Source organism: Tyto alba, unplaced genomic scaffold (assembly GCF_018691265.1).
Source record: "Tyto alba isolate M040663 unplaced genomic scaffold, T.alba_DEE_v4.0 Super-Scaffold_32, whole genome shotgun sequence".
In the NCBI taxonomy this organism is placed as follows: Eukaryota; Metazoa; Chordata; class Aves; order Strigiformes; family Tytonidae; genus Tyto; species Tyto alba.
The window spans coordinates 1,400,019-1,426,127 of record NW_024881307.1 but is presented as its reverse complement, the minus strand read 5'-3'; the positions used below and the strand labels follow the sequence as shown (position 1 = coordinate 1,426,127).

General features: G+C 62.9%; 2 protein-coding genes across 9 annotated transcripts; one reads left to right on the top strand and one right to left on the bottom strand.

Moving 5' to 3' along the window:
* The first annotated feature begins 3,717 nt into the window (after nucleotides 1-3,717).
* Nucleotides 3,718-16,305, top strand: ROBO3 (roundabout guidance receptor 3). Its single transcript, XM_042800547.1, has 26 exons — nucleotides 3,718-3,990; nucleotides 6,180-6,506; nucleotides 7,586-7,743; nucleotides 7,860-7,980; nucleotides 8,091-8,229; nucleotides 8,490-8,617; nucleotides 8,703-8,827; nucleotides 9,913-10,084; nucleotides 10,180-10,391; nucleotides 10,653-10,734; nucleotides 10,819-10,987; nucleotides 11,075-11,241; nucleotides 12,422-12,543; nucleotides 12,629-12,848; nucleotides 12,929-13,041; nucleotides 13,147-13,318; nucleotides 13,428-13,613; nucleotides 13,697-13,826; nucleotides 13,909-14,009; nucleotides 14,092-14,301; nucleotides 14,406-14,556; nucleotides 14,632-14,799; nucleotides 15,546-15,652; nucleotides 15,724-15,801; nucleotides 15,893-16,000; nucleotides 16,081-16,305. The coding sequence occupies exons 1-26, from the start codon at nucleotides 3,843-3,845 to the stop codon at nucleotides 16,284-16,286; spliced, it is 4,020 nt and encodes a 1,339-aa protein (XP_042656481.1). The 5' UTR covers nucleotides 3,718-3,842; the 3' UTR covers nucleotides 16,287-16,305.
* A 29-nt stretch (nucleotides 16,306-16,334) lies between these two features.
* On the bottom strand, nucleotides 16,335-25,027 carry ROBO4 (roundabout guidance receptor 4). Of its 8 annotated transcripts, none has more exons than XM_042800553.1 (20): nucleotides 24,964-25,027; nucleotides 24,801-24,845; nucleotides 24,413-24,691; nucleotides 24,197-24,335; nucleotides 23,995-24,122; nucleotides 22,568-22,674; nucleotides 22,239-22,458; nucleotides 22,028-22,149; nucleotides 21,276-21,447; nucleotides 21,040-21,190; nucleotides 20,823-20,953; nucleotides 20,184-20,360; nucleotides 19,814-20,099; nucleotides 19,136-19,720; nucleotides 18,896-19,048; nucleotides 18,656-18,805; nucleotides 18,416-18,586; nucleotides 18,013-18,335; nucleotides 17,761-17,898; nucleotides 16,335-17,664 (listed from the first exon to the last, which is right to left on the bottom strand). In XM_042800553.1, exons 1-20 carry the CDS (start codon nucleotides 25,025-25,027, stop codon nucleotides 17,489-17,491), a joined length of 3,717 nt encoding a protein of 1,238 aa, XP_042656487.1. In that variant the 3' UTR covers nucleotides 16,335-17,488. The 8 variants fall into 8 exon arrangements, with proteins under 8 accessions (XP_042656487.1, XP_042656489.1, XP_042656486.1 ...); XM_042800555.1 differs by having other exon boundaries at nucleotides 18,656-19,048; nucleotides 19,814-19,937; nucleotides 20,028-20,099; XM_042800552.1 differs by having other exon boundaries at nucleotides 18,416-18,552; nucleotides 18,643-19,048.
* Nucleotides 25,028-26,109: the final 1,082 nt, after the last annotated feature.

Genomic DNA, 26,109 nt, shown 5'->3' with positions numbered 1-26,109 from the left:
AATTTCCCAGCTTCATCCCCTAAAGCACCCCAGCATGATTGCCTTGGTATCCCACCATCTCCTAAAGCTTCCTAACAACATCCCCTAATACATGCAGGCATCTCTCAGTGCATCCCAGCGTAATTCCCTAAAGAATCCTGGCATCATCTCCTACAGCATCCCACCACCATCCCCTAAAGCATCCCAGCACTGTTCCCTAGCACATCCTGTCATCATCTTCTAAAGGATCCCAGTTTTCTCCCCTCAAGAATCCCAGCAGAATCCCCTAAAGCATCCTGGCATTGTCTCCTACAGCATCCCGCCTTCCTCCCCTAAACATTCCAGTGTCACCTCCTAAAGGATCCCAGTATCACCCCCCTAATACACCCTGGCACCCCTCCGTGCATCCCAGCATCATTCCCTAAAGCATTCTGGCATCACTAACCTAAAGCATCCCAGTACACTCCCGTAAAGCATCCCAGCAGTATCCCCTACAGCATCCCAGTGTCATTCCCTAAAGCATTCCAGCATCATCCCCTACAGAATCCCACCACCATCTCCTACAACATCCCAGTGTCACCCCCTAAAGATCCCAGTATGCCCTCCAAAAACGTCCCAGCATCATCCCCTAAAGATCCCAGTATGCCCTCCAAAAACGTCCCAGCATCATCCCCTAAAGATCCCAGTATGCCCTCCAAAAACATCCCAGCATCATCCCCTAGAGCATCCCAGTATCCTCCCCCAAACCATCCCAGTATCCTCCCCAAGAACATCCCAGCACCATTCCCTAAAGTATCTCAGTGTCATCCCCTAAACCATTCAAGCATCACCCCCTCCAGCACCCCCTATTCCTTCTCTCCAGACTGACCCCCCCCCAGGCAGCCTCTCTCTGCCCACCCGCCTCCTCCTCCCCCGCCTCCCCTCCCCATGTGCCACCCCACAACCTCTATAAATATTCAAAAAGCCGCATTTTCCAGCAAACCGCCCAGCTCAGGGTGGTGGGCTCCCGGGGGGTATGTTAATAAAGGGGCTGCGAGGGATTTACACACACACCCCACCCCCCCACCCCCCCCACCCCACGGCATCAACACGGGGGGGTCCAGCTGCTCATTTGCCCATACAAATATCTTGTCACTCGTCATTACTGCCAGGTCCTTCGTGCCTCAGTTTCCCCACCCTGCTGCTGCCTGGCGATGCTGAGGAGGGTTGGGAAAAAAAAAAAAGGAGGAATAAGGAGACAGCGAAAATAAGGAGGAATACCGAGGATAATGAAGTAGGGGGGAAACCTCCCCCCATCCAGAAAAATTCAGGAGGTGGTTTTGGGCCACGGCAGCAAGAGGTTTGCGCAAAGCTTGCACAAACATCCGCTAATCGCCGAATAAAAGGGCAATTAAAACTCTCGGCAGCAGTAATAAATCTGCTAACAAGGAGGCGATGCCCCCGTGCTCTCTGTTTGCCCAGCTGATTAACAGGGATGAATTTAGGGGGGGGGATTATCCGTTGGGATGAGGCGGCTCCTTTGTCTACTTTCCCCATCCCAAACCATCTCGGTGGAGGTATCTGTGATGGCTGTGCATGTGCCAGCCCCAGGAGCCCATCGCTGCAGCCTCAGGCCTCCTACTGGGATTAATACAGAGGTGCTTTAATCCCCGGAGCTCCCCAGAAACTCCAAGAATCCCATTAAAAAACTCTCCTCTCTTCAAAGCGCTCCATGAAAAGAGGCCCAAAAGTTCTTTGGGGATTAACATCCCCTTCCATACTCTATTCCCGGTTCGGAAGTTGCCCCATTCCCACAACTTGGCTTTTCAAGGACACCCAAAAGAAGGGCAGGGTGGGAAATACCACGGCATTTAATATTCCAGCATCGCATCCCAGAGAATTATTCAGATAATAGTTGGATAAGCTTGTTATTCTACCAATAATTTATTTCTCCCTTTTTTTTTTTTTTTTTTCATCCTACCGGGAAATCCTTGGGCTGCCGCATCCCCAGCAGGAGAAATGGAAAAGCTTTGTGGTCCTATTAAATTAATATTTATTTACTTTCTCCATGCCTGGCTACAAGGGGGATGGATGAATAATGCATCACCCCCCAGACGCCCGGGCAGGAGCTTTGCCAGCACCGGGCTCCGGCAGATTTGGCCAGATACGGAGAGCCCGGAGGCTGCTGGTGAGGCTGAGCGGACCCAGATGTGCACAGAGGGACAGATGTGTGCCTGTCTGTGGCCCCAGCACAGCTCCGGGTGGGGGGAGAGCGTGCTCGTGTGGGCCCTCCAGATGTGACCCAGATGGGCACCCACCTACCTCCTACTCGTGCCTCCAGATGTGCACACCCGCAAACCGCCCAAGGCTCCAGATGTGCTCGGGCATCCCCAGGCCCAGCTGGGATACCAGGGACACCTCCAGCTGTGACCCGAGCCCTCCAGCTGTTTGCCCTGACATGCACAGATCCCCCAGACCACCCACCCCCTCCCAGATGTGAAGACCCCAGCAACCCTCGGTGCCCCAGATGTGCACCAAAAAGCCCCCCTTTCTCCCCCCGGCTGTTCCCGTAGGGATGTGACTCCCCTTTGGGGCGCACTCACGCCCCCTCCAGCTGTGCACAGGCAAGTGGGGCCCTTTCACTTGCTGCTGTGCATCCAGATGTGAGGCCCCTTCTCCTGCTCGCCCTGCTCATCGCACCCCAGATGTGCGGGCAGATGTGCGCGTGTGTGTGTGTCCCCAGCCCTCTCCTGCTGCCCCTTCCCCTCCCCACCCCACCTCTCCAAGCTGCCCCATCCCCATCCAGCCCCCCCCCCGGGGCTCCCCACCCCCACTTTTTCCCCCCAGCCCAACATCCTCCCCACCTTTGCCCTATTCCAAAGAGATTGTTAGTGCCACCATAACAAACCCCCCCAGAACAAACCCCCCCAGAACAAACCCCACCAGAACAAACCCCACCAGAACAAACCCCCCAGAACAAACCCCCCCAGAACAAACCCCCCCAGAACAAACCCCACCAGAACAAACCCCCCCAGAACAAACCCCACCAGAACAAACCCCCCCAGAACAAACCCCACCAGAACAACCCCCCCAGAACAAACCCCCCCAGAACAAACCCCCCCAGAACAAACCCCCCCAGAAGAGGGAGCTCACTGGAGGTGACACACTGCTTCCCACATCAGCTCCAGTGCATTTATTAAGTGGCTAATTATGAATTCATTTGCTGATGCGTGTGTGTGCGTGCGTGTGTGCGTGTGCGTGTGTGTGTCCCAAATTTGAGGCCGCTGGTGGCCCCAGCACCCCCAGAAGTGGGACCCCTCTCTGCCCCGGCGTTGGGGTATGTGGGTATCAGGCTGCGCCCCTCCGAGCAGCCGCGTTTCCCCACGGGGTGTGGGGTGAAGCTGCCTTTTGGGGTTCCGGGGTGGGACTTTGGCTGGGTGGGGGGGGTGACAGCAGCCCCGTGGGGTGCCCTCTTATTTGGGATGAGGCCGGGCGGCTCCTGCCTCTCTTCCTCCTCCCTCCTCCTTCTCCTCCAACCCAAGACCCCCCTTCTTTCCCTCTGCCCCTCCCCACCCCACCTCTGCCCCCGACCATGGCCCCCCACACCCTATAGGGGAGCTCTCCCTTTCCCCTCCACCCCCCTTCCTAAAATGATGGGGCAGGGCCCCCCCCATCCGCCCCCGGCTCTGGCCGCGCCCCCGCTCCCGGCCGGCCCCGGGGGGCGGTGCCGCGGGTTGAGCCGAGCCGAGCCAAGTCGAGCTCAAGCGTGCCGGGCTAGATCGGGACTTGCAGAGCCGAGCCGAGCCGAGCCGAGCTCAGCCGTGCCGGGTCGGACCGTGCTGAGCTAAGCCTAACCAAGCCGAGCCTAGCCGCGCCGGGCCGGGATGCTGCGGTACCTGCTGAAGACGCTGCTGCAGATGAACCTGTTCGCAGACTCGCTGGGGGGAGAGGGCTCCAATTCCTCCCAGCTCCTGCTCGGCATCAACAGCACCATCGCTGCCCTCCACCTCCCCGGCCTCACCCCCGGCAACGGTACGTGACCTCGCTGTCCCCCGTGTCCCACTGACCCGGGGTCCCCAGCCCTGGTCCAGCGGGGATGCTGCAAATAGCCTGCAGCCCCCCTCCCAGCCACAGCCAGGACCCCACCAACGTCCCCAAACTCTCCCCGTGTCCTTGTGTCCCCTTATCTGGGAGCGACCCGGTGTCCCCAAATCAGCCCAGCCCTCCAGGACCGGCTCCGTGTCCCTGGATCAAACCCCAAGGAACGAAGTGAGAGCAATTCCATGTCCCCAGATAGTCCCTGGGACCCCAAACTGGGACCAGCCTGGTGTCCCCAAATCGGGAGCAGCCCTGCGCCCCTGAACTGGGAGCAGCCCCCTGTTGCAAAACCAGCCCCGTGTCCCTACACCAACCCCCAGACTGTGAACTAGGACTGACCTGGTGTCCTCACATTGTCCCTATGTCCCCAGACCAATCCCGAGTCCAAACCAGGAGTAACCCTGTGTCCCCAAACTGTCCTATGTCCCTACCCTGACCCCATGTCCCTGAACTGGGAGGGACTCAGTGTCCCCAGGCTGCCCCCATGTCTCCACACCAATCCCCAGACTCTGAACCAGGACCAGCCCCATGTCCCCAAACTGTCCCTGTGTCCCCACACCAACCCCCTCACTCTGAGCTGAGAGAGACCCCATGTCCCCAAATCAGTCCCGTGTCCCCAAAGCAGCCCTGTGTCCCCAAACTGGCTCCATGTCCCTGAGCCAGGAGGGACCCCAGTGTCCCCAGACTGTCCTTGTCCCCCCCAAACACCCCCCAGACCCCAAGCCAGGAGAGACCCCATGTCCCCAAACCAACCCTGTGTCCCCAAACCAGCCCTGTGTCCCCACGCTGGGATGGAACAGGGGGGAAGAGAGGGGGCAGCCCGGACCAGCTGTGGGTACTGGGGGGGTGACGGGCGGGGGTGTGTGTGTCTGCTTGAATTTTAAGCCCTTTTGGAGCTTTCCCCCTCTTTTTTTAGTCTGAACTTCTGGCTCTGGGTGGCCGACAAGAGGGGGGGGTGTCCCCAAACCCCCTGAGACTCCCCACCCTGGTTCAGCCAGCCGGGCACAGGAGGGGGCCTGGCCTTACCCCCCCCCCCCCCCCCCCCACTCCTTGTCCCAATTAGCCTCTGGGCCCAGCTGCGTCCCCCTCGGCCCCCGCTGTGCCCCCCACCCCCACCCCACCACCGCCACACGGGGCACCCAGTACCCCGCAGCATCCCCGTGGCAGCCGCATCCTGTCCCCATGGCAACGCACCCCCCCACACACACAAAGCCCCCACCCCCGGCCAGGGCGCCCCAAATCGCAGCCCACGCGTGGCTGCATGCGAGCCCCTCCCCGCCACCACCCCACGCGGGGCGCGCAGCCCGTCCGTGGGACAGCAGTGACACTCAGTGACCACAGCCCTGAACTGCAGGGCCAGCCGTGGGGCGGGGGGTGGGTGGCACTGAAGACACGCGTGGGCCATGCCATCCCTGCCCCTCCCGTTAGACCCCGCCATTAACGAGCATTAATTGTCCCAGCATTAGCGAGCGCTCATTAATTCCCTTGCCCTAGCCGCAGGGATTTTCCTGGAACAGCCCCACAGACCCAAGGCATGGGGGGTTTTTTAACTTAAAATTGTTTTCTGCAACCTGGAGTTACCAGCTCCGCTACAGAAAATCATCACTTGCAGATGATGGAAAAAACCCTATCTGGGGAGAATTTAGCCCTGACCCCTTTTCCCCAGGAATGTCCAGTTGGCAACCGGGTGGAAAAGGGGCGTTGCTGGGAGTGGAGCTGCTTTATCCCCCTGTCTGTCCTTGTCCCCCCCAGTGTGTTGGAGGCTCGACACCCTCCTGGTCATGCTCCCACCCCACCAGCACCCACCCTGGGTTGGGAGGGGTGGGGATACACTGGGCTGAGACCTGGCCGCACTTCATCTCACCTCCCGGCCATCTCACCTCTTGGGAATGGGGGGGGGGGGGGGGGGCGGGGGGAAATGATACATTGGGCTGAGACCCGGCCGCACTTCATCTCACCTCCTGCTCACCAAGCGAAGCGGGTGATGGTGCCAGGAAAGCGCCGTGTGAGCCAACAGAGGATGCTCAGCCCGCCAGAACCCCCCTCCCCGCTTCCCTCGGGGGAGGGTAGTGGGGACCACCTCCCCCCCCCCCCCCCCCCCCCCCCGCCTCTTTTTTCCACAGAGTCCCACCCTCAGCTGGAGGACACAGCACCCCGTATCGTGGAGCACCCCACAGATCTCCTGGTCTCCAAGGGGGAACCGGCCACCCTGAGCTGCAAAGCCGAGGGGCGCCCGGCGCCGGCGGTGGAGTGGTACAAGGATGGGGAGCGGGTGGAGACGGACCGGGAGGACCCCCGCTCCCACCGCACCCTCCTGCCAGGGGGGTCCCTCTTCTTCCTCCGCATCCTCCATGGCCGGCGGGGGAAGCCCGACGAGGGGGTTTACGTCTGCGTGGCCAGGAACTACCTGGGGGAGGCCACCAGCAGGAACGCCTCCCTGGAGGTGGCCGGTGAGTCCCCGGGAGGGGGACAGTGGGGAGGTGCTGGGGGCTGGGGGGGACACATTTGGGGTGCACGGGGGGTTTGAGGGGGTCTGGTGTCACTGCTGAGCGTAGCCCGGCGGCGAGGGGGCTGCCAAACCCCCAGGGCTCGGTGCTGCGAAGGGAGAAGTAGGGAAGAGGGGGGGAAAAAGAGCGGGGAGAAATGGAAAGGAGGACAGCAAAGAAGTGGAAAGAAGTGGAGATAATGGGAAATGAATGGAGAGAAGGGAAAATAATTGGAAAGAAAGTAAAATAAGTGGAAATAATGGGAAATAAATGAAAATAAGAGAAAAATAAGTGGAAATAGTTGAAATAAATGAAAATGAGGGGAAATAGTTGAAATAAATGAAAAAAAGGGGGAATAAGGAGAAATGAGTGAAAATAATTGGAAATAAGTGAAAATAATTGGAAATAAGTGAAAATATTTGGAAATAAATGAATAAGTGAAAATAAGTGGAAATAAGTGGAAGGAAATGAAAATAAGTGGAAATATTTGGAAATAAATGAAGATAAATGAAAATGAGTGGAAATAATTGGAAATAAATGAAAATAAGGGAAAATAAGGGAAAATAAGTTTAAATACTTGAAATAAATGAAAAAAGTGAAAATAAGAGGAAACAAAAGCAGTGAAAATAAATGAAAAAATGTAAATACATGAAAATAAATTAAAATAATTAGAAACAAAGTAAGTGAACATAAATTAAAATAAATTGAAATAAATTAAAATAATGTCCCTGGGGACACCCCCAGCCTCCTGCGGCCGAGCCTCGGGGTTAGACCCGGGACCGCGATGATGCTGGAGTTAAATCCTGACCGGGCTTAGCCCCAGATGTGAGTTTAGCTCAGTCACCAGGGATTATTTTAGGGGGACAGGGCTGGATTGGGGGGGGCACACCCTGCATCGGGGGTCCGATCCAGGCCCCGCCAACAGGAAATGCAGCATCACTGAGCTTTGTTATCTCCACGCTGAGGAAGGGGGGGGGGTGGGGGTGGGTGTCCAGCCCAAGGAAGGGGAAACTGAGGCAGGGTTGATGTCATCCCCCCCCCAGTGCTGCGGGACGATTTCCGGCAGCCCCCCGGGGACGTGGTGGTGGCGGCGGGGGAACCGGCCGTCCTGGAGTGCGTCCCCCCCCGCGGCCACCCCGAGCCCAGCGTCTCCTGGAAGAAGAACGGCGCCCGGCTGAGCAACAAGGATGAGCGCCTGACGGTGAGGGATACGGGGGTCCCCAAAACCAACGTGTGGGGGTGTTGGGGGTGGGGGGGAGGGGGTTGAGCTCCCCCCCCCCCCCGAGCCCCCCCCGGTTGAGCTGGGCTGCCCGGCAGATCCGCGGTGGGAAGCTGATGGTGGCCAGCACCCGCAAGAGCGACGCCGGCGTCTACATCTGCGTGGCCACCAACGTGGTGGGGGAGAGGGACAGCGAGCCGGCCGAGCTGGTGGTCTTCGGTGCGTGGCGGGGGGGGGGTGTGTGTGTGTGTAATTTTTGGGGTGTTGAGGGCGGGGGGGGGGGTGGGGTGGGGAGAGCCATCCAGGTGGGACTGACAGCTGCCCCGCAGAGCGCCCGGCGTTCGAGAGGAGGCCCCTCAACCAGGTGGTGCTGGTGGAGGGGACGGCGGAGTTCCCCTGTGAGGCGGTGGGGGACCCCCAGCCGGCAGCTCGCTGGCGCAAGGAGGAGGGCGAGATGCCACCGGGCAGGTGAGGGAGGGGGGAGCTGGTGGTGGTGGGGGGGGGGGGGGCCAGGGCAGCATCGCCGCCGGGAGTCCCGTGGCGTCCAGTATCCCCCGTCGCATCCCATCGCCCTGGCGCGTCCTCCATCCTCATCGTATCCCATGTCCCCGTCGCATCCTCACTGTACCCCCCCTTCTGCATCCCCCCGGGCCCTCATGGCACCCCGGCACCCTGCCGGTGCCGCGGCCTCGCGGGGTTCCCCCCCCCCCCCCCTCCCTCCCCAAAAGGTGGGAGGTGTTGCCCGACAACACCCTGCGGATCAGCCGGCTGCGGGAGGAGGACGAGGGTACTTACACCTGCGTGGCCGACAACAGCGTGGGCAGGTCGGAGGCATCGGGTACCCTCACCGTGCACGGTAAGGGGGGGGCCCCTGAGTGAGCACCCATGGGTGCTGGTAAAGTGGCCGGGCAAGCCCTTTTTCTCTCCTCGCGCTGCGGCAGTGCCCCCCCAGCTCGTCACCGGGCCCCGCGACCAGACCGTCACCCCTGGCCAGAGCGTGACCTTCCAGTGCCAGAGCAAGGGCAACCCGCCGCCCGCTGTGTTTTGGCAGAAGGAGGGTAGCCAGGTCTGTCCCTGTGCTTGTCCCCATCACTGTCCCCATCCCCCGCTGCTGTCCCTCTTCCCATCCCCATCCCTGTCTCCACGCTCATTCCCATCCCTGTCTCCACCTCTGTTCTCATCCCCATCCCCTTCCCCATCCCCGTCCCCATCCCCATCCCCGTCCCTGTCCCCATCCCCATCCCTGTCATTGTCCCCATCCCCGTCCCTGTCCCTGTCCCCGTCCCCATCCCTGTTCCTGTTCCAATCCCTGACTGTCCCCATCCCCATCCCTGTCCTTGTCCCCATCCCCATCCCTGTTCCTGTCCCTGTCCTGATCCCTGTCCGTCCCCATCCCCATCTCAACCCCATCCCCATCCCTGTCCCCATCCCCATCCCTGTCATTGTCCCCATCCCCATCCCTGTTCCTGTTCCAATACCTGACTGTCCCCATCCCCATCCCTGTCCCCGTCCCTGTCCCCATCCCTGTCCCTGTCCCTGTCCCCATCCCCATCCCTGTTCCTGTTCCAATCCCTGACTGTCCCCATCCCCATCCCTGTCCTCGTCCCCATCCCTATCCCTGTCCTTGTCCCCATCCCCATCCCTGTTCCTGTCCCTGTCCTGATCTCTGTCCGTCCCCATCCCCATCTCAACCCCATCCCCATCCCCGTCCCCGTCCCCATCCCTATCCCTGTCCTTGTCCCCATCCCCATCCCTGTTCCTGTCCCTGTCCTGATCTCTGTCCGTCCCCATCCCCATCTCAACCCCATCCCCATCCCCGTCCCCATCCCCATCTCAACCCCATCCCCATCCCTGTCCCCATCCCTGTCCCTGTCCCCATCCCCATCCCTGTCATTGTCCCCATCCCCGTCCCTGTCCCTGTCCCCATCCCCATCCCTGTTCCTGTTCCAATCCCTGACTGTCCCCATCCCCATCCCTGTCCCCATCCCCATCCCTGTCCCCATTGCTGTCCTCATCCCTGTCCCCATCCCCATCTTTACCCCATCCCCACCCCTGTCACCATCCCCATCCCCGTCCCCATCCCAACTCCATCCCCACATCCCACGCTCCCCCCACTCAGCCGCTCTCTGCCCCCTCTCCCTTTCCCCCCAGACCCTGCTGTTCCCCGGCCAGCCCCCACACCCCACTGGCCGCTTTTCGGTGAGCCCCGGCGGTGCCATCACCATCACCGATGTGCAGCCCGGCGACGCCGGCTATTACCTGTGCCAGGCCATCAGTGTGGCCGGCAGCGTCCTGGCCAAGGCACGGCTGGAGGTGGAAGGGGGTAAGTCCCATGCCGGCAGAGAACGGGTGCGTTCAGCGTGTAAGTGGCACCCATCCCAGCACCCAGGAATTCCTGTTTTTTTTCCTTCACGGTAGCACTGGCTGAGCACCGACCGCCGGTGATCCGCTGGGGTCCCACCAACCGGACGGTGCTGCCGGTGGGGGCCACCGCGCTGTTGCCGTGCTGGGTGGGGGGCGGTGACCCCCCGGCCAGCGTGGGGTGGTTGAAGGACGGGAGCGCTCTGGTGGGGGGCCAACCCCGCACCAGCCTGATGGAGAATGGCACCCTACAGATCACCAGCCTCCGGGTGAGCCGGCCCGGAGCAGGGGCTCAGGGCGCCCACCTCCCCGGGGTGGCACTGCAGGGATGGGAGGGGCTCCAGGGATGGGGGCGGGGGGGGGTTGCTCAGGTTGGTGGGTGCGAGGGATAGCGGGTACAATGGGTGGTGAGTACTTGGGGCGGTGGGTGCTCAGGGTGGTGGGTGCAAGAGGGCAACGGGTGCTTGGAGTGGCGGGTGCCAAGGTGCCGGGTGCTCAGGGTGTTGGGGTGGGAGGTCTCCCCCTCCCAGGTGACGGACTCTGGGCACTACGAGTGTGTGGCCACCAGCTCGGCGGGCAAGACACGCTGGGGTGGCTCCCTGGAGGTGCAAGGTGGGTCACGGGGAGGTGGGTGCACCGGGGACACCGTGGCACCGGGGACGAAGCCACCCCAGATCTCCATGCATTTCCTTGCAGGTGACGGAGCTGACTTTTCCCCGCCTTCCCCTGAGCCCAGTGTCCTCCCTGGGCCACCCTCCACCCCCGTGGTCACCAACGTCACCAAAAGCAGCGTCACCCTGAGCTGGAAAGGGAACAAGGACAGCGGTGCCACCGGCGTCACCTCCTACATAGTGGAGGCTTTCAGGTATCACGCAAGCACCCTCTCCGGGGGCGGGGGTGCTGTGGTAGCCTGGTGTCACCCTGCCGTGGGTCACCCCTTTTCCCCCTGCAGCCAGGCGGCGGGTGGCCCATGGCAGACTGTGGCAGCCGACGTGGTGGGTGAGACCCACACAGTGAGTGGCCTCGTCCCCGACACCACCTACCTCTTCTTGGTGCGGGCAGTTAACGCCTACGGGCTCGGCGACCCCAGTGGCGTCTCGGAGCCTGTGCGCACCCAAGGTGAGATCTGGTGGTGATGCCAGCGGAGGTGCCCACGAACCCACCCCCCTTGGGTGCATCCCCAGTTGGTGACACTAATGGAGGTGCCCATGAACCCAGCACCCTCGGGTGCATCCCCAGTTGGTGACACTAATGGGGGTGCCCAGGAACCCACCCCCCTTGGGTGCATCCCCAGTTGGTGACACTAATGGAGGTGCCCAGGAACCCACCACCCTTGGGTGCATCCCCAGTTGGTGACACTAATGGAGGTGCCCAGGAACCCACCACCCTTGGGTGCATCCCCAGTTGGTGACACTAATGGAGGTGCCCAGGAACCCACCACCCTTGGGTCCCTCTCCGCTTGGTGATGCCAGCGGAGGTGCCCACGAACCCACCCCCCTTGGGTGCATCCCCAGTTGGTGACACTAATGGAGGTGCCCAGGAACCCACCACCCTTGGGTGCATCCCCAGTTGGTGACACTAATGGAGGTGCCCAGGAACCCACCACCCTTGGGTGCATCCCCAGTTGGTGACACTAATGGAGGTGCCCAGGAACCCACCACCCTTGGGTCCCTCTCCCCTTGGTGATGCCAGCGGAGGTGCCCACGAACCCACCACCCTTGGGTGCATCCCCAGTTGGTGACACTAATGGAGGTGCCCAGGAACCCACCACCCTTGGGTCCCTCTCCGCTTGATGATGCCAGCGGAGGTGCCCAGGAACCCACCACCCTTGGGTGCATCCCCAGTTGGTGACACTAATGGAGGTGCCCAGGAACCCACCACCCTTGGGTCCCTCTCCGCTTGATGATGCCAGCGGAGGTGCCCACGAACCCACCACCCTTGGGTGCATCCCCAGTTGGTGACACTAATGGAGGTGCCCAGGAACCCACCACCCTTGGGTGCATCCCCAGTTGGTGACACTAATGGAGGTGCCCAGGAACCCACCACCCTTGGGTCCCTCTCCGCTTGGTGATGCCAGCGGAGGTGCCCACGAACCCACCACCCTTGGGTGCATTCCTGCTTGGAGATGCTGATGGAGGTGCCCGTGCACCCACAACCTTTGAGTGCATCCTCGCCCAATGGTGCCAGTGGAGATTCCCGTGGACCCCTCCCATGGGAATGTGGCGTCAGCATGGCATCCCCACTTGGTGACACCAGTGGAGGTTTCCAGGGACCTTCCACCCTCTCGTGTTTTTGGCAGATGCCAGCCCCACGCAGCAAGGGCTGGACCCCGAACAGGTGCAGCGGGAGCTGGCACAAGTGGCCGTGCACCTCCAGGAACCCGTGGTGGTGCCGCCGGGTGCCATCCGCCTCTCCTGGACTGTGAGTGCTGCCCCACGCTGCCGGTACAGGGCTCCCAGTGCTGAGCATCACCCCCCACAACCCCACCCTCCCCTTGGGTCCCCAGGTGGAACGCCAAGCACCCTTCGTTCAGGGCTACCGGGTGCTGTACCGGCAGCGTGGCGGGCACTGGGAGGAGGCGCAGGTGGTGCGGGCACCGGGGGAGCGGGGGGCTTTGCTCACCGAGCTGCGCCGGGGCCAGGACTACGAGGTCAAGGTCCAACCCTACTTCCATCACCTCCATGGCCCCGACAGCGCCGTGCGTGCCCTGCGCACCCCGGAGGCGGGTGAGTGCAGGGGTGGCAGGGATGGCGAGGGTCCCCGGGACACCCCCGGGGATGACACCCTCTATGTGCACCCCTGGAAGCCCCCAGCGCCCCACCGCGAGCCGTCAGCGTGGCTGGTAACGGCACCAGCGTCCGCATCTCGTGGCAGCCACCGCCGCCGGCCGAGCAGAATGGCATCATCCGGGATTACCGGGTAAGGGCAGATGGTGGCAGGGACACAGCGGGTCCCCTCTGTCCCCGTCCCCCCCGCCTCCATGACACCATGTCCTGCTGTCCCAATGTTTCCCCTCCCCGACAGATCTGGTGCTTGGGCAATGAGAGCCGCTTCCACATCAACCAGAGCGTGGAGGGGACGGTGCTGGCGACGGTGCTGCGGGGACTGGTCCCCGGTGTCCCTTACCGTGCTGAAGTCGCCGCCGCCACCGGCGCCGGTGTGGGCGCCCGCAGTGCCCCCATCCCCATCCGCATCGGTGAGTCCCCCGTCACCGCTGCCGGGGTCACCCTGGTGCTGGGGACGGCTCCTCGGCACCCTGGCTGGCGTGTCCCCCTTCCCCCCCCCCCCCCCCCCGTTGCTCACAGCCCCCCCAGCGGAGCAGGATGCAGGCCCGGCAGGCGGGAGCAGCGTGGCCAAGCGGTTGGCCGAGGTGGCCAGGCAGCCGGCCTTCATCGCCGGCATGGGGGGCGCCTGCTGGGTCATCCTCGCCGCCTTTGCCGCTTGGCTCTACGGCCGCCGCCGGAGGAAGAAGGAGCTCAGCCACTTCGCCGGTACGCTGGGGTGCTACCCCTGGGATGCCCCCCCCCTACCCTGGCACCCCGTCACCACCCACCCACCGCCTCTCTCTTTGCAGCATCCTTTGCCTATACACCCGCCGGTAAGCCTATAGGTGCCGCAGGGACCCGGCGCGGCCCCTCACCCCCCTCACCCCCACCTCTTTCTGCAGTTGGCTTCCCGGCTGCTCCAGCTCGCGGCAGCCCCAGGTAGCCCCCACAAAACCCCCCCTCCCGCTGCCAGGACCCCCAGCGCCGGCCTCCGGCACCCCTTCACCCTGTCTCCTTGCAGGCCAGCTGCCGGTGGTGGTTACCCATGGATGGCAGACATGTGGCGCAGCGGCACAGCCGGTGCCCCCGGCTGCTTGGGGACCCCTGAGAGATACTACAACGGTGAGGGGTCATCACGGGGATGGGTGGCTTGGCTGGGGGGAGGCCCGGGGTCAGCCCTGACGGTGCTGGCTGCCCTCCGCAGACACTGGCATCACCCGTTACATCGCCCAGACGGAGCAATTCGGGGTGGGGGCTGGTGAGGGGCCGGTTTACAGCACCATCGAGGTGGGCGGCGAGGACCTCTGCACCTTCCCCCGTCCCTTCTCGCAGCACGGGACCCCCTACCCTGCGGGGGGTCCCCAGCCAACGGATGCCGCGGTCCCCCAGGCACCCCGTGGCCGGGCTGAGCACGGTAGGGTGGTGGGATGGGTGGGGGGGACACCCGGGTGCCAGTGGCGCGGTCCCCTCCCTGCAGGGACACCCTCCCCCCCCCCCCGGCATCCTTCCTCACCACAGGGGTGAAAGGGAAGAAGCTGGGGCAAGCGGTGAAACCGCCGGCGGTGAGTTGGACGGAGCTGCTGCCCCCGCCGCCCTCGGCCAGCGAGCTCAGCCGGTGCGCCCAAGAGGAGGAGGAACAGGAGGACGAAGAGGAAGAGGCAGCCGGAGGGTGAGTTGTGGGCGCCTAGGGAGGGGCTGGGGGACGCTGGCCCCAGCACCCACCCTGTGGGGCCTCACCCTGCAGGTTGGGGACGGAAGAGTGGTACCCCGGCGAGGATGTCCCCTGTGCCACCGCTGCCTCCTCGCCCGCCGCCTCCTCCGGCTGCCGCTCCACCGCCACGCTGACGCCATCGCCCCGTGCCGCCGAGGACGTCCCCCGCCTTCACAACTTCGACAGTCCCCGCCTGCCCCGGTAGGAGATGGGCCTCGCTTGGTCCAGCCATGCCACTGGGGTCTGGATGTCCGATCAGGTTCCAGATGTCCCATAGAGGTGTAGATGTCTCACTGGGCTCCAGATGTCCCACCACGGTCCGGTGTCCCATCACAAGCCAGTCATGTTGTCACCATCTGTCTCTGCTGTGCCACCGTGGTCCAGCTGTGTCATTAGGATCCAGAAGTCTCATAGGGGTCCAGATACCCCACTGGGGTCTGGATGTCCGATCAGGTTCCAGATGTCCCATAGAGGTGTAGATGTCTCACTGGGCTCCAGATGTCCCACCACGGTCCGGTGTCCCATCACAAGCCAGTCATGTTGTCACCATCTGGCTCTGCTGTGCCACCGTGGTCCAGCTGTGTCATTAGGATCCAGAAGTCTCATAGGGGTCCAGATACCCCACTGGGGTCTGGATGTCCGATCACGAGCCAGTCATGTTGTCACCATCTGGCCCTGCCATGCCGTTGTGGTCCGGCCATGCCTTCAGGGTCCAGATGTCCCACTGGGGACCAGATGTCCCACTGGGGCCCAGATGTCCCACCACAATCCAAATGTCCCATCAATCCAGCCATGTTGTCACCAGCCGTTCCTGCTCTCCAGTTGCGCTCTGGCCGGGCCACTGTTGGCCCCGGGAAGGTTGTGCCAGCGCCATGGTGGCCACCGACCCCCTCCCCACTGCTCCCCCCGTCCCAGATTCACGCCCCCCACACCCCCCTCTTTGGCAGGAGACCCCCCCATGGCACCAGCACCTCTCCACGGGCATCCAGCCCCCCACCCAGTCCAGCTGTCAGCGAGGGCCACCTACCCCGAGCCCGCCGCCCCCCCGGCACAGGTGAGCTCTGGGGGGTCATTTTGGGTTGGTTGGGTGGCTCTTATGAGTGATGACGCTGCCATCACCCCCAGGGAAAACCCACGGGGAGACCCCCAAAAGTCGCCTGAAGCCCAAATGCAACCGCTACCGCCGGGAAAAGCAGCCAGGAGGTGATCGAGGGGGGGCAAAAAATGGGGGCAAAATGGGGGGAGGCGGGGGGGTCCAGGGGGGACTCAGCTCTCTCGTCCCTCTCCGCCACAGACCTGCCGCCGCCGCCGCTGCCGCCACCGGGGGAGAGCCCCGGCCCCTCGCTGGAGAGGGAGCCGAGCGGGGCTGAGCGCAAGGTCACCCATCGCCCACCCCGCGGTGGTAAGCCGGGGACACCGACTGTGTGCCAAAGCCCTCCCTGGCGTCACCGCCGAACCCCAACCTTCTCCCCTCCCTTGCAGACGAGGTCGTCCCTTACGGCAAACCCTCCTGCCTGGTGTCCGGCAGCTGCTCCACCACGGGCAGCGTTTCGTCCCGTGGCTCCACCGGCTCCCGTGGCCACGGCTCAGGGCACAGCCGGACGCCAGGGGTGGACCGTGGTGAAGGGACCGGCCACCGCCGCCGCCCAGGCCCCCCCTTTCCCTGCTCGTCGCAGGAGAAGCGATGAAGCAGAGGGCGAGCCAGTGGCAGGGTTGGGGACACGGGGAGGTCGATATGGGGGGGGACAGGGGAAGGGATGATCTTTAATTTCTGAGTGGCACCACGGAAATGGGGTTGCACAGAGCCAGTGGCCAGCGGGCAGCAGTGCGAGGGGGGGACAAGGATACTTGGGGGGGACAAGGACAGTCAGGATGAACGAGGATACTCAGGACCGATAGGAGGGATGGGGGTGCTTAGGGAGGGATGAGGAGGATATTCAGGGAGGGAGGACCCTGGGGACAAGGACGGTTGGGAGGGGCAAGGACACTGAGGAGGGACAAAGATGCTCGGGATGGATGAGGATCCTGGGGACAAGGACAATTGGAAGGGACGAGGAAGCTTGAGGAAGGACGAGCATGCTTGGAGAGGCCAAGGACAGTCACGAGGGATGAGGACCCTGGGGAAGGACAAGGATGCTCAGGAGGGACAAGGACCCTGGAGACAAGGACAGTTGGGAGAGTTGAGGACACTGTGGAGGGATGAGGATGCAAAGGAGGGACGATGATGTTGGGGACAAGGACAGTTGGGAGGGATGAGGATGCTTGGAGACGCCAAGGACAGTCATGAGGGATGAGGACCCTGGGGAGTGATGAGGACACTGGGGAGGGATGAGAATGCTCAGGAGGGATGAGGACACTCGTAGGGGGCACAAGGACATTCTGGAAGGACAAGGTGGCTTGGGAGGGGTGAGGACACTTGGGAAGGCCAAGGATGGTTGAGGTGGGACAAGGGTGCTGAGGAAGGATGGGAACAGTCAGAAGGAATGAGAGCAGTCAGCAGGGATGAGGATGGTTGGGGGAAAATGACACTGGGGAAGGACAAGGACACTTGGGATGGACAGCAGTGCTTGGTTTGGACAAGGATGGTTGTGGGGACGAGGATGCTGAGGAGGGATGGGGACTCTGGGGAGGGATGGGGACACATGGGGAAGGATGAGGACACTTGGGGCGAGCAATGGTACTTGGGCTGCACGAGGTTGCTTGGGGGATGATGATGCTGGGGAAGGAGGAAGACACTTGGGGAAGATGAGGACACTTGGGGAGGATGAGGATATGGTGGAGGGATGAGGACTCTGGGGAGGGGTGAGGGCACTTGGGGAGGACAAGGCTGCTGGGGAAGGAGGGACACCTGTCCGCGCCTGTGCCACCCACCCTTCACAGGTGGCTTTTGCTAGCAGAAAGCCCCTTTTTGGGGAACCTCATAATAAAGCTGGATTTTAGCTGAGCCGAGTGGATTCTGGCCTTGCCGCGTCCTACATCCTGGGGACTGCCACACTCCTGTCCCTCCTGTCCCTGGCTCGCCGCCCACCCGGGCCCAGGGACTGCCAGTCCCTGACCCATGGCCACCTGGAAATAAAAAAGGACATTTTCTAGCACCCCACAGCTGGTGACATCCCGCACCGTCCCTGGTGCCCATCACCCCAGTGTCAGGGCACCACTCACCATGCTGCGGGGTGCCTGTGGCTTCCTCCATCCCAACTCCCTGCGGGACCCCCAGCGCTGTCCCCCAGTCCCAGGTGGGGATGTGGACCTCAGGCGAGAAGACCCCCTCCAAGGGTGATGGTGGTGGTGAGAGACCTGCTGGGGAGAAGGCAGGAGATGGTGGCATCACTATGGTGTCGTGATGGGGCCCCTTTCCCTAAGGAGGTGACGATGCTCAGGATCAGAGGAGGGGTCCGGGGGCCCTTCACTCACCCCCATAGGCCCTGTTGGTGTCCTCGAGGCTGAAGCAGAGGCCATCGACGGCCACAGCCAGTGCCCGGGCAAAGCTGGCGTCCAGGAGGAAGGAGCCATCGCAGGAGCTCACCAAGCTGCAGCGGGCACTGGCGAAGTTGTCCTCCGAGACAGACCCCCAACCATTCATCAGCGACCCCTCTGGCGAGCCCCTTGTCACTGGCCGCTCTTGCTCTTCCTCCTCTTCTTCCTCCTCTTCACCCAGATCAGAGGCCGGTGGACCGTAGATGTAGCCGTAGGTGTGTGGTGGCGAGAAGGACCGTGGCGTGGTTTGTGCCGGGAGGCTGTGGGGGACACAGTGGGGACACTGCTGGCACCGAGGGATGCTGTCACCGTGTTGGAGTCCCAGGGGGATGGGGCGTACCCGGGGCAGGTGATGTCCTGGTCCATCTCCAGGTCCTCAGCCACCTGCTGCGGTGTGAGGACCCCGTCACTGAATGCCGGCGAGAGGCGCCCAGTGGCTGGGGACTTGTCCCTTGAGTGCCTGGTGGCTGGGGACATGTCCTTGGGGTACCTGGCGGCCAGGAACACGTCCCTTGGGTTCCTGGTCACCAGTGATGGGTCCCCTGGGTGCCTGGTGGCTAGGAACATGTCCTTGGGGTACCTGTTGCCCAAGAACTTGTCCCTCCGGTGACCAGTGGCTGGGAACATCTCTTCGGGGGGACTGGGGACTGGGGACCTGTCCCTTGGGTTCCTGGTGGATGGGGATGTCTCCTTGGGATGCCTGGTGACCGGTGACATGTCCTTTGCGTATCTGGTGGCCAGAAATGTGTCCCTTGGGTGCCTTGTCACTGGTGATGGGTCCTTGGGGTGTCTGGTGGCTGGGGACATGTCCTTGGGGTACCTGGTGCCCAAGAACTTGTCCCTGTGCTGCCTGGGGACTGGGGACATCTCTTCAGGGTGCCTGGTGACTAGAGATGTGTCCCTGGGGTGCCCGGTGGCTGGGAATGTGTCCTTGGGTTGCCCCATGCCTGGTGACATGTCCTCAGGGTACCTGCTGGACAGGAACACGTCCCTTGGGTGCCTGATCACTAGTGATGGGTCCCTGGGGTACCTGATGGCCAGAGACATGTCCTTGGGGTACCTGGTGGCCAGGAACTTGTCCCTGCGGTGCCCAGTGGCTGGGGACTTATCCCTGGGGAGCCTAGTGACTGGGGACCTCTCTCTTCCATGCCCACTGGCTGGGGATGTGTCCTCAGGGTGCCTGGTGGCTGGTGACATGTCCCTCTGACGCTTGGTCACTGGTGATGGGTCACTGGCGTGCCTGGTGACTGGGGACATGTCCCTGGGGCACTCGGTGACCAGGGACATGTCCTCAGGGTGCCTGGTGGCCGGGATTGTTTCCCTCTGGTGGCTGGTGGCTGGTGATGGGTCTGGGGGGTGCCTGGTGGATGGTGACATGGCCCTGGGATGCTCAGTGACTGGTGACACATCCTTGGGGTGCCTGCTGGCCAGAGGCGTGTCCTTGGGGTGCTCAGTGACCAGGGACATGCTCCTAGGGTGCCTGGTGACCAGGGACACATCCCTGGGGCTCTCAGTGACCAGCGATGTGTCCCTTGGGCACACAGCGGTTGGAGACGTGTGCCTGGGGATCCTGGTGACTGGGGACATGCCCTTGGGGTGCCTGCTGGCCAGGGATGTGTCCTTGGGACACAGAGTGGCCGGTGACCTGCAGGCGCAAGGGACATTGTGGCTTCTGCAGCACAAGGTTGGGGTGCAGGACACCCACCTGTGTCCCCAGGGTGGGGACACTCAGACTTACCGGGTCACTGGAGGGTTCCAGGCGTGGGATGGTCTCGGGGGTGACCCAGTGACACCAGAGGCCAGTGAGGCACTCCCCCGGCGTGGTTTTGGGGAGCTGAAGACTGGCAGCTGCTGTCGGTCCCCTCCAGCCATCACAGCAGTGGTGGTGTCACCCTCATGTCCCCTTTGCTGAGGCCACCCAGCTGCCAGTCCCAAATCTGTCTCCCACTCACCTCCATTCTCAGTGACAGGGACATGACCAGGGCCACCCATGAGTGCTGGGGTGCTGTGCACTTGGTGCAGCTCTGCAGAGGGGGGGGACACGACACAGAACCATGAGCCACATCCCCCATGTCCCCTGTGTCCCCTCATGTCCCTCCCACACTCACCTCGTTTGCGGATGCGCTCCCAGGGTGCCAGGTTCGGGGTGCTGGGTTCGGTGCATGCTCCGGGGTGCACCCCTCCACAGCAGCCCACATCCCCGAGGGGCAGTGGGTGCCCCCCGCGGAGGCTGCTGGGGTTTGGGGATGTGGGGGGACCAAGGCTTGGCAGCTCCAAGGTCAGGGCTGGAGGGGCAAGAGTGGTCAGGGCACCCATGGGTGCTGATCTGGGGGACACTTGTCCCCTCTCTCCTTAGATCTGTCTGTCTCCAAGTCCCTGTCACCTGCAGAGAGGGTCCCACGGCAACGGGGGGCACCCAGGTGGGGGTCTCATGGCACCGGGGGGTGCCAGTCATAGGGTTGGTGTATCAGGCACCCTTTGCTAATCCCGCAGGACCCTGAGGGGGTTCCAGGCTGGGGGTCCCATAGCAGAGAGTGAGGCATCCCATGGAAGTGGGTGGGGGTCCCAGGGGACCGGGTGGGGGGGGTCCCATGCCACTCGGTGGGTGTCCCACCCCCAGGGGCTTGTTGGAGGGGTGAGGGTCCCATGGCACCAGGTGGGGGTCCTAGCCCCTGTGGGGCTCACTGAAAGGATGGGGGTCCCACGGCATTGGGTGGGGGTCCCGTCCCAGCCCCCGTGGAGCTCACTGGAGGGGTGGGGGTCCCTGCTGTCGCTGCCCAGGAGCCGGCTGCTGAGGCTGCTGCTGCTGCTGAGGTTTTGGGGGGCACAGCCAGGTTTCCAGGGGCCACCGAGCCACGGTGAGTCACCAGCCACCAGCCTGCAGGGTGAGGGGTGCCATCAGGGCATCCTACCCCCACCCTTCCAGGGACATCCCCCCAGCCCCCCCACCCCACAGCTGCTCACCTGTGGCGAGCCGCAGTGTCCTGACTGGCGCGGTGCTGGCAGAGGAGGAGGAGGAGGGCAAGCAAGGCCAACCAGAGCAGCGAGCCGGCGGCCGCGATGACGGCGGGCTGCCGCAGCAGCCGGGCCACCCTGGTGCTCTCTGCTGTCACCCCTGCAGGGGTCCCATCAGCGTCACCCCCCATGCCGCCACCTTGAGCCCCCCCACTTGCACCCCACCTTGCTTCCTCGACCCCTACCCAGGACGCTGCAGGTGGCATTGCTGGGGATCCCCAGCCCTGCGCTGTTGAAGGCTGCCACTCGGACACAGAATTCGGCCCCAGGGCTTGGGTGGAGGGTATTCAAGCTGTGGGTGCCTCCGTCCACTGTCCTGTTGGTGGGGTGTTTCCAGCCCTCGCCCACTGACCAGACCTGGCAGGCACCAAGAGGATGGGCCCCCTTAGATTAATCCCCTCGATGGACCCTCCCTGACGGATCCCTCGTGGACGGACCCCTTTGCATGGGCTCCCTTGGATGAATCCCCTAGGATGGGCCCCTTTAGATGAGTCCCCTTGGATGAACGCCACTGAGATGGACACCCTTGGATAGGCCCCCTTAGATGAGTCCCCTTGATGGCCCCCCGGTGATGTACTCCTCTTGGATGACCTCTTTAGATGGATCCCCTTGGTTGAACCCACCTGGATGGACCTCCTTGGGTTGCACCCACTTGGATGACCCCCTTCTTTACATTGACCCTTTAGATGGATCTCCTGGGATGGACCTCCACCTTGGTAGGCCCCTTCGGATGAGCCCCCTTGGCAAGATCTCTCTTGGATAGACCCTGCGTACGGATCCCCCCTCAGACAGGGACTCCTTGGGGGACCAGCCTTGGATAGACCCCCACATTTGATAAGCCCCCTTCTTGGATGGATCCCCCTTAGACAGACCCCTTGGCTGGACCTCCTTGACCAGAGGTCCTCCAGTTCCACCACCCTGCCCTGTCACCCCAGACCTTATATCCCCGGATGATGCCATTGTGAGCCTCAGGAGGAGGTGGCTCCCAGCTCACGACCACGGTGCCGTTCCCCGTCTCAGCCTGGCCCACGGTGACACGCTGGGGCGCTGCACTTGGCACTGCCAGGACAGGAATACTGAGACCCCCCGGAACCCCTGCTGACGCCTCCCATCCTCCACCCGGACATCCCCAGGGACACCCAACGCACCTTCCTCAGGTATCCAGAGGTGCCTGCTGTTGCTGTCCGAGCCCTGGATTGCTCCAGCGTAGGGTCGGACCTTGAACTCATACTTGTAGCCCCTGCGGAGCATGGGGATGACGGCGCTGAGCTCCCTGCCTGCGTCGTGTTGGACCCAGGAGGTGCTGGAAGGGAGCAGGCAGCGGTACAGCACCACGTAGCCCACCAGCAACGGCACCGGCATCAGCATCTGAAGGGCATGGGAAGGGTTACGAGTCGTGGCGGGACATGGGGATGGGGCTCCAGCCTCCTCCCTGTGTCCTGCCCTCCTGGTGGGCATGTCTTGGCGTCACACCAACCCGCCAGCGGAGACGGACGGCGGCAGCGGGCAGCACGGTGCCGTTGTCCAGGTGCAGCCGCACGGCCAGCAGGTCCCGCGGCGCAGCCTCCTGCCAGCCCGGCTGCTCTGTGGGGCAGAGGGAGGTTGATGGCAGCGCTGGGCGGCAGCAAGGTCCCCTGGCACCTGCCCTGGCACCCACCCATGACACTCCTGTCTGGAGACCCTGATGTCTCCCTGGATGGACCCACTCAAATGGACCCCTTGGTTGGGCCCCCTTTGAAGGACCCCATGATAGACCCCTATTCACGTGTCCCTCTTAGATGGACCCTTTGGACAGATACCTCTTGTTCAATCCTCCTTTAATGGACCCCCCACCTTGGACAGACCCCCTTGAATGGCTCCTCTTGGCGGAACCCCCTTGGATGGATCCCCTTTAGATGGACTCTCTTGAATGGATCCCCTTGGATGGACACCCACCTGGATGCATCGCCTTAGCTAAATCCCCTTACACGAACACGCTCGGATGGACCCCTTAGATGGATCCTGTTGGATGCTTTTAGATGGACCTCCTGAGATGGACCCCCCCTTCGGAAGTACCCCTTGTGATGGGCTCTCCTCGAATGGACCCCTTCAGATGACTTAGTTGGGTGGACCCTTTTTTGATGGCCCCCCTTGGATAGACCTCCTTGGATGGACCCCCATGAATGGCCTCCCCAGGGATGACCTCCTTGGATGGACCTCCCTTGAATGAACGCCCTTTGGACAGACTTCCCTTGGATGACCTCCTTGGATGGACCCCCATGAATGGCCTCCCCACGGATGACCTCCTTGGATGGACCCCCATGAATGGCCTCCCCACGGATGACCTCCTTGGATGGACCCCCATGAATGGCCTCCCCACGGATGACCTCCTTGGATGGACCTCCCTTGAATGAACGCCCTTTGGACAGACTTCCCTTGGATGACCTCCTTGGATGGACCCCCATGAATGGCCTCCCCACGGATGACCTCCTTGGATGGACCTCCCTTGAATGAACGCCCTTTGGACAGACTTCCCTTGGATGACCTCCTTGGATGGACCCCCATGAATGGCCTCCCCACGGATGACCTCCTTGGATGGACCCCCATGAATGGCCTCCCCACGGATGACCTCCTTGGATGGACCCCCATGAATGGCCTCCCCACGGATGACCTCCTTGGATGGACCCCCATGAATGGCCTCCCCACGGATGACCTCCTTGGATGGACCCCCATGAATGGCCTCCCCACGGATGACCTCCTTGGATGGACCTCCCTTGAATGAACGCCCTTTGGACAGGCTTCCCTTGGATGACCTCCTTGGATGGACCCCGTTAGATGGACCCTGCTAGATGGATCCCATTGCATGGACCCCTCATGGCCCTGGGTGCTCATGATGGTGCAGGCCATGGAGGTCCCACCACTGACCCTTCACGTGCAGGCGGGCGGTGGCAGCGGCGGTGCCCAGCTGGCTCTGTGCCGTACACACGTAGGTTCCGGCGTCGGCGGGCGTCACAGCATAGAGGTGCAACGTGTGCTCCAGGTCCACCTCATGCCTGTGGATCACCAGCTCTCCACCAGCCCCATCCCCAACCCGGGGATGGGCCACCTCCACCCTGCCACCACCTACCTGCCCCAGGGCAGGTCCCCACGCTCCTTGTGCCACTGCACCCGCGGCGCCGGGTCACCTTGGGCCCCGCAGCCCAGCTCCACGGTGCTGCCAGCTGCCACCGCGGCGTCGCTCGGGCGCCGCGTGATGGTCGGCTTCTCTGCGGGAGGACACGGAGGACGTGGCACCAAGGTTGGCCATGACGTGTCCACCACCCGTGGGAGACCCTTGGCTTACCCAGGACGGAAACGTGGGCGCCCCGGCTCTCCCTCTCGCCCGCCGCGTTGGCCGCCACGCAGATGTAGATCCCAGAGTCGCTCCGCTGCGCCGGTGTCACTCGCAGCTTCCCGTTGGTGACCACGTACCGGTCACCCATCAAGTCCAAGGTCACCCCATCCTTCTTCCAGGTGACGTGGGGTTCGGGGTGCCCCGAGGGGGGGACGCAATCCAGCTCCAATGCTTGCCCCGCTGTGGCCACCAAATCACCCGGCTGCAGGCGGAAATTTTCCCGCAGCACTGTGGTGGGGAAGGGACACACACCGTGGAAGGGTGGGGGTGGTGACAGCAGGATTTTTTGGGGGTCGTCCCCCCCCCCCCCCTCATCATCCCCACAGTGTGTCCTTACCAGCTGCAGTTTGGGGTGCCACAGCTGTGCCGGGGGGGTGGCAGCCTGTGAGGTGACATGGAGGCTGGTGGGTGCACCGAGCGGGCACGGTCTCAGCCCCCAGTTTTGGGGGGTGGGGAATTAAGGGTGTTTTTCCCCCCCCCGCCGCGGGGGCTGCACTCACCTCCCCAGCGCAGCGCAGTGAGGCAGAGCCCCAGGCCCAGTGCCGCCGCCCAGCCGCCCGCCATGCCAGCCCCAGCCAGCCTTCCCGTTTCCTCCCTAAAACCCAGTCCCTCCCCCCCAGCACTGGGGCCGGATCTGGCTCCGGATGGGGGGGGACAATAGCCGGACACGGGTGGGGGGGGTGGGGGGGCCGGGAAGTGCCGGGAGGCAGGGGGAGTGGTGGACACAAACAGCTCAGCCAAGCCGTGGCGGTGCGAGCGCTCAGGCACAGGGGCGCTGGCAGCGCCCGGAGGCAGCGGGGGGGTTGGGGGGATGCCAGCGGGTAACGAATTTAATTACTGAGAAGAAATTCTGTCCCCCCAACCCTCCTCTGCCACGTTCGGAGAAAGAAGAAGAAATGAGCTCCTGGCTGGGAACACCGTCAGTAGGGACCAGAGTGAACTGGTCTCCCAGGCTCTGCAAGCTTAAATTTGGGTGCCAGCTAGGTGCGTCAAGCTCATCTGGTCTCAGTTGTCCCCCACCTCTCATGTCTGCCCCTCAACCTGGGGGGGGGGGGGGGGGGAACACACCCTGTCCCACAAAGACACCCAAGGGTGCCGCTGCCAGCCAGGTAGTATGTTTAGTTTATTGGTTAGTAGCGCACCCCGAGCACCCTGGGGTGCACCAGCACCCACCCTGGGTGCCCTGGGGCCCTGCTCGCTTGGCCGGCCGCTCTCCGGTTTGCATCCTAAACCTATTTCCTGGGGAGACCTGAGGGGGGAAGAGGCGACGCTCCCAAAATGGGGGATTTTCACAGAAAATCCGAGTTGCAGCGGCGGGGCAGCATTGGGGTTGGGGAAGGCGGCGGGAGACCCCCTCCATTTAGGCCACCCACCCGGCACTGGCGTGCGTGGGTCTGTATGCTGCGGCAGGTGGGCACGGTGCTCCCGCGTGGTTTTTCTGCTGGCTCCTGCGTGGTTTTTTTTGCTGGCTGCTGCGGCGTGCTGCGCACAAGCTCCCCGCCATCTCGCACGTGCCCTGCACACCCTCTTCGCTGCACACTCCCCGCAAGCGCTGTGCATGTGCTCTCTCCGAACCCGTCTCTGCACGCCCTCTTGCAAGCCTCGGATATGCTCCCTTCTCACGCCCCGTGCGCGCTCTCTGTGCG

Excerpts from the sequence above, each read along its gene's own strand:
- ROBO4 (XM_042800548.1), bottom strand. The coding sequence starts at position 25,027 with ATGGCGGGCGGCTGGGCGGCGGCACTGGGCCTGGGGCTCTGCCTCACT. Across the intron at positions 24,846-24,963 it reads CACTGCGCTGCGCTGGGGAG|GCTGCCACCCCCCCGGCACA; the intron begins GTGAGTGCAGCC and ends GTCACCTCACAG. Across the intron at positions 22,675-23,994 it reads CGCCCGCCTGCACGTGAAGG|AGCAGCCGGGCTGGCAGGAG; the intron begins GTCAGTGGTGGG and ends TCTGCCCCACAG.
- ROBO3 (XM_042800547.1), top strand. The coding sequence starts at position 3,843 with ATGCTGCGGTACCTGCTGAAGACGCTGCTGCAGATGAACCTGTTCGCA. Across the intron at positions 3,991-6,179 it reads CGGCCTCACCCCCGGCAACG|AGTCCCACCCTCAGCTGGAG; the intron begins GTACGTGACCTC and ends TTTTTTCCACAG. Across the intron at positions 14,302-14,405 it reads CCGTGGCCGGGCTGAGCACG|GGGTGAAAGGGAAGAAGCTG; the intron begins GTAGGGTGGTGG and ends TCCTCACCACAG.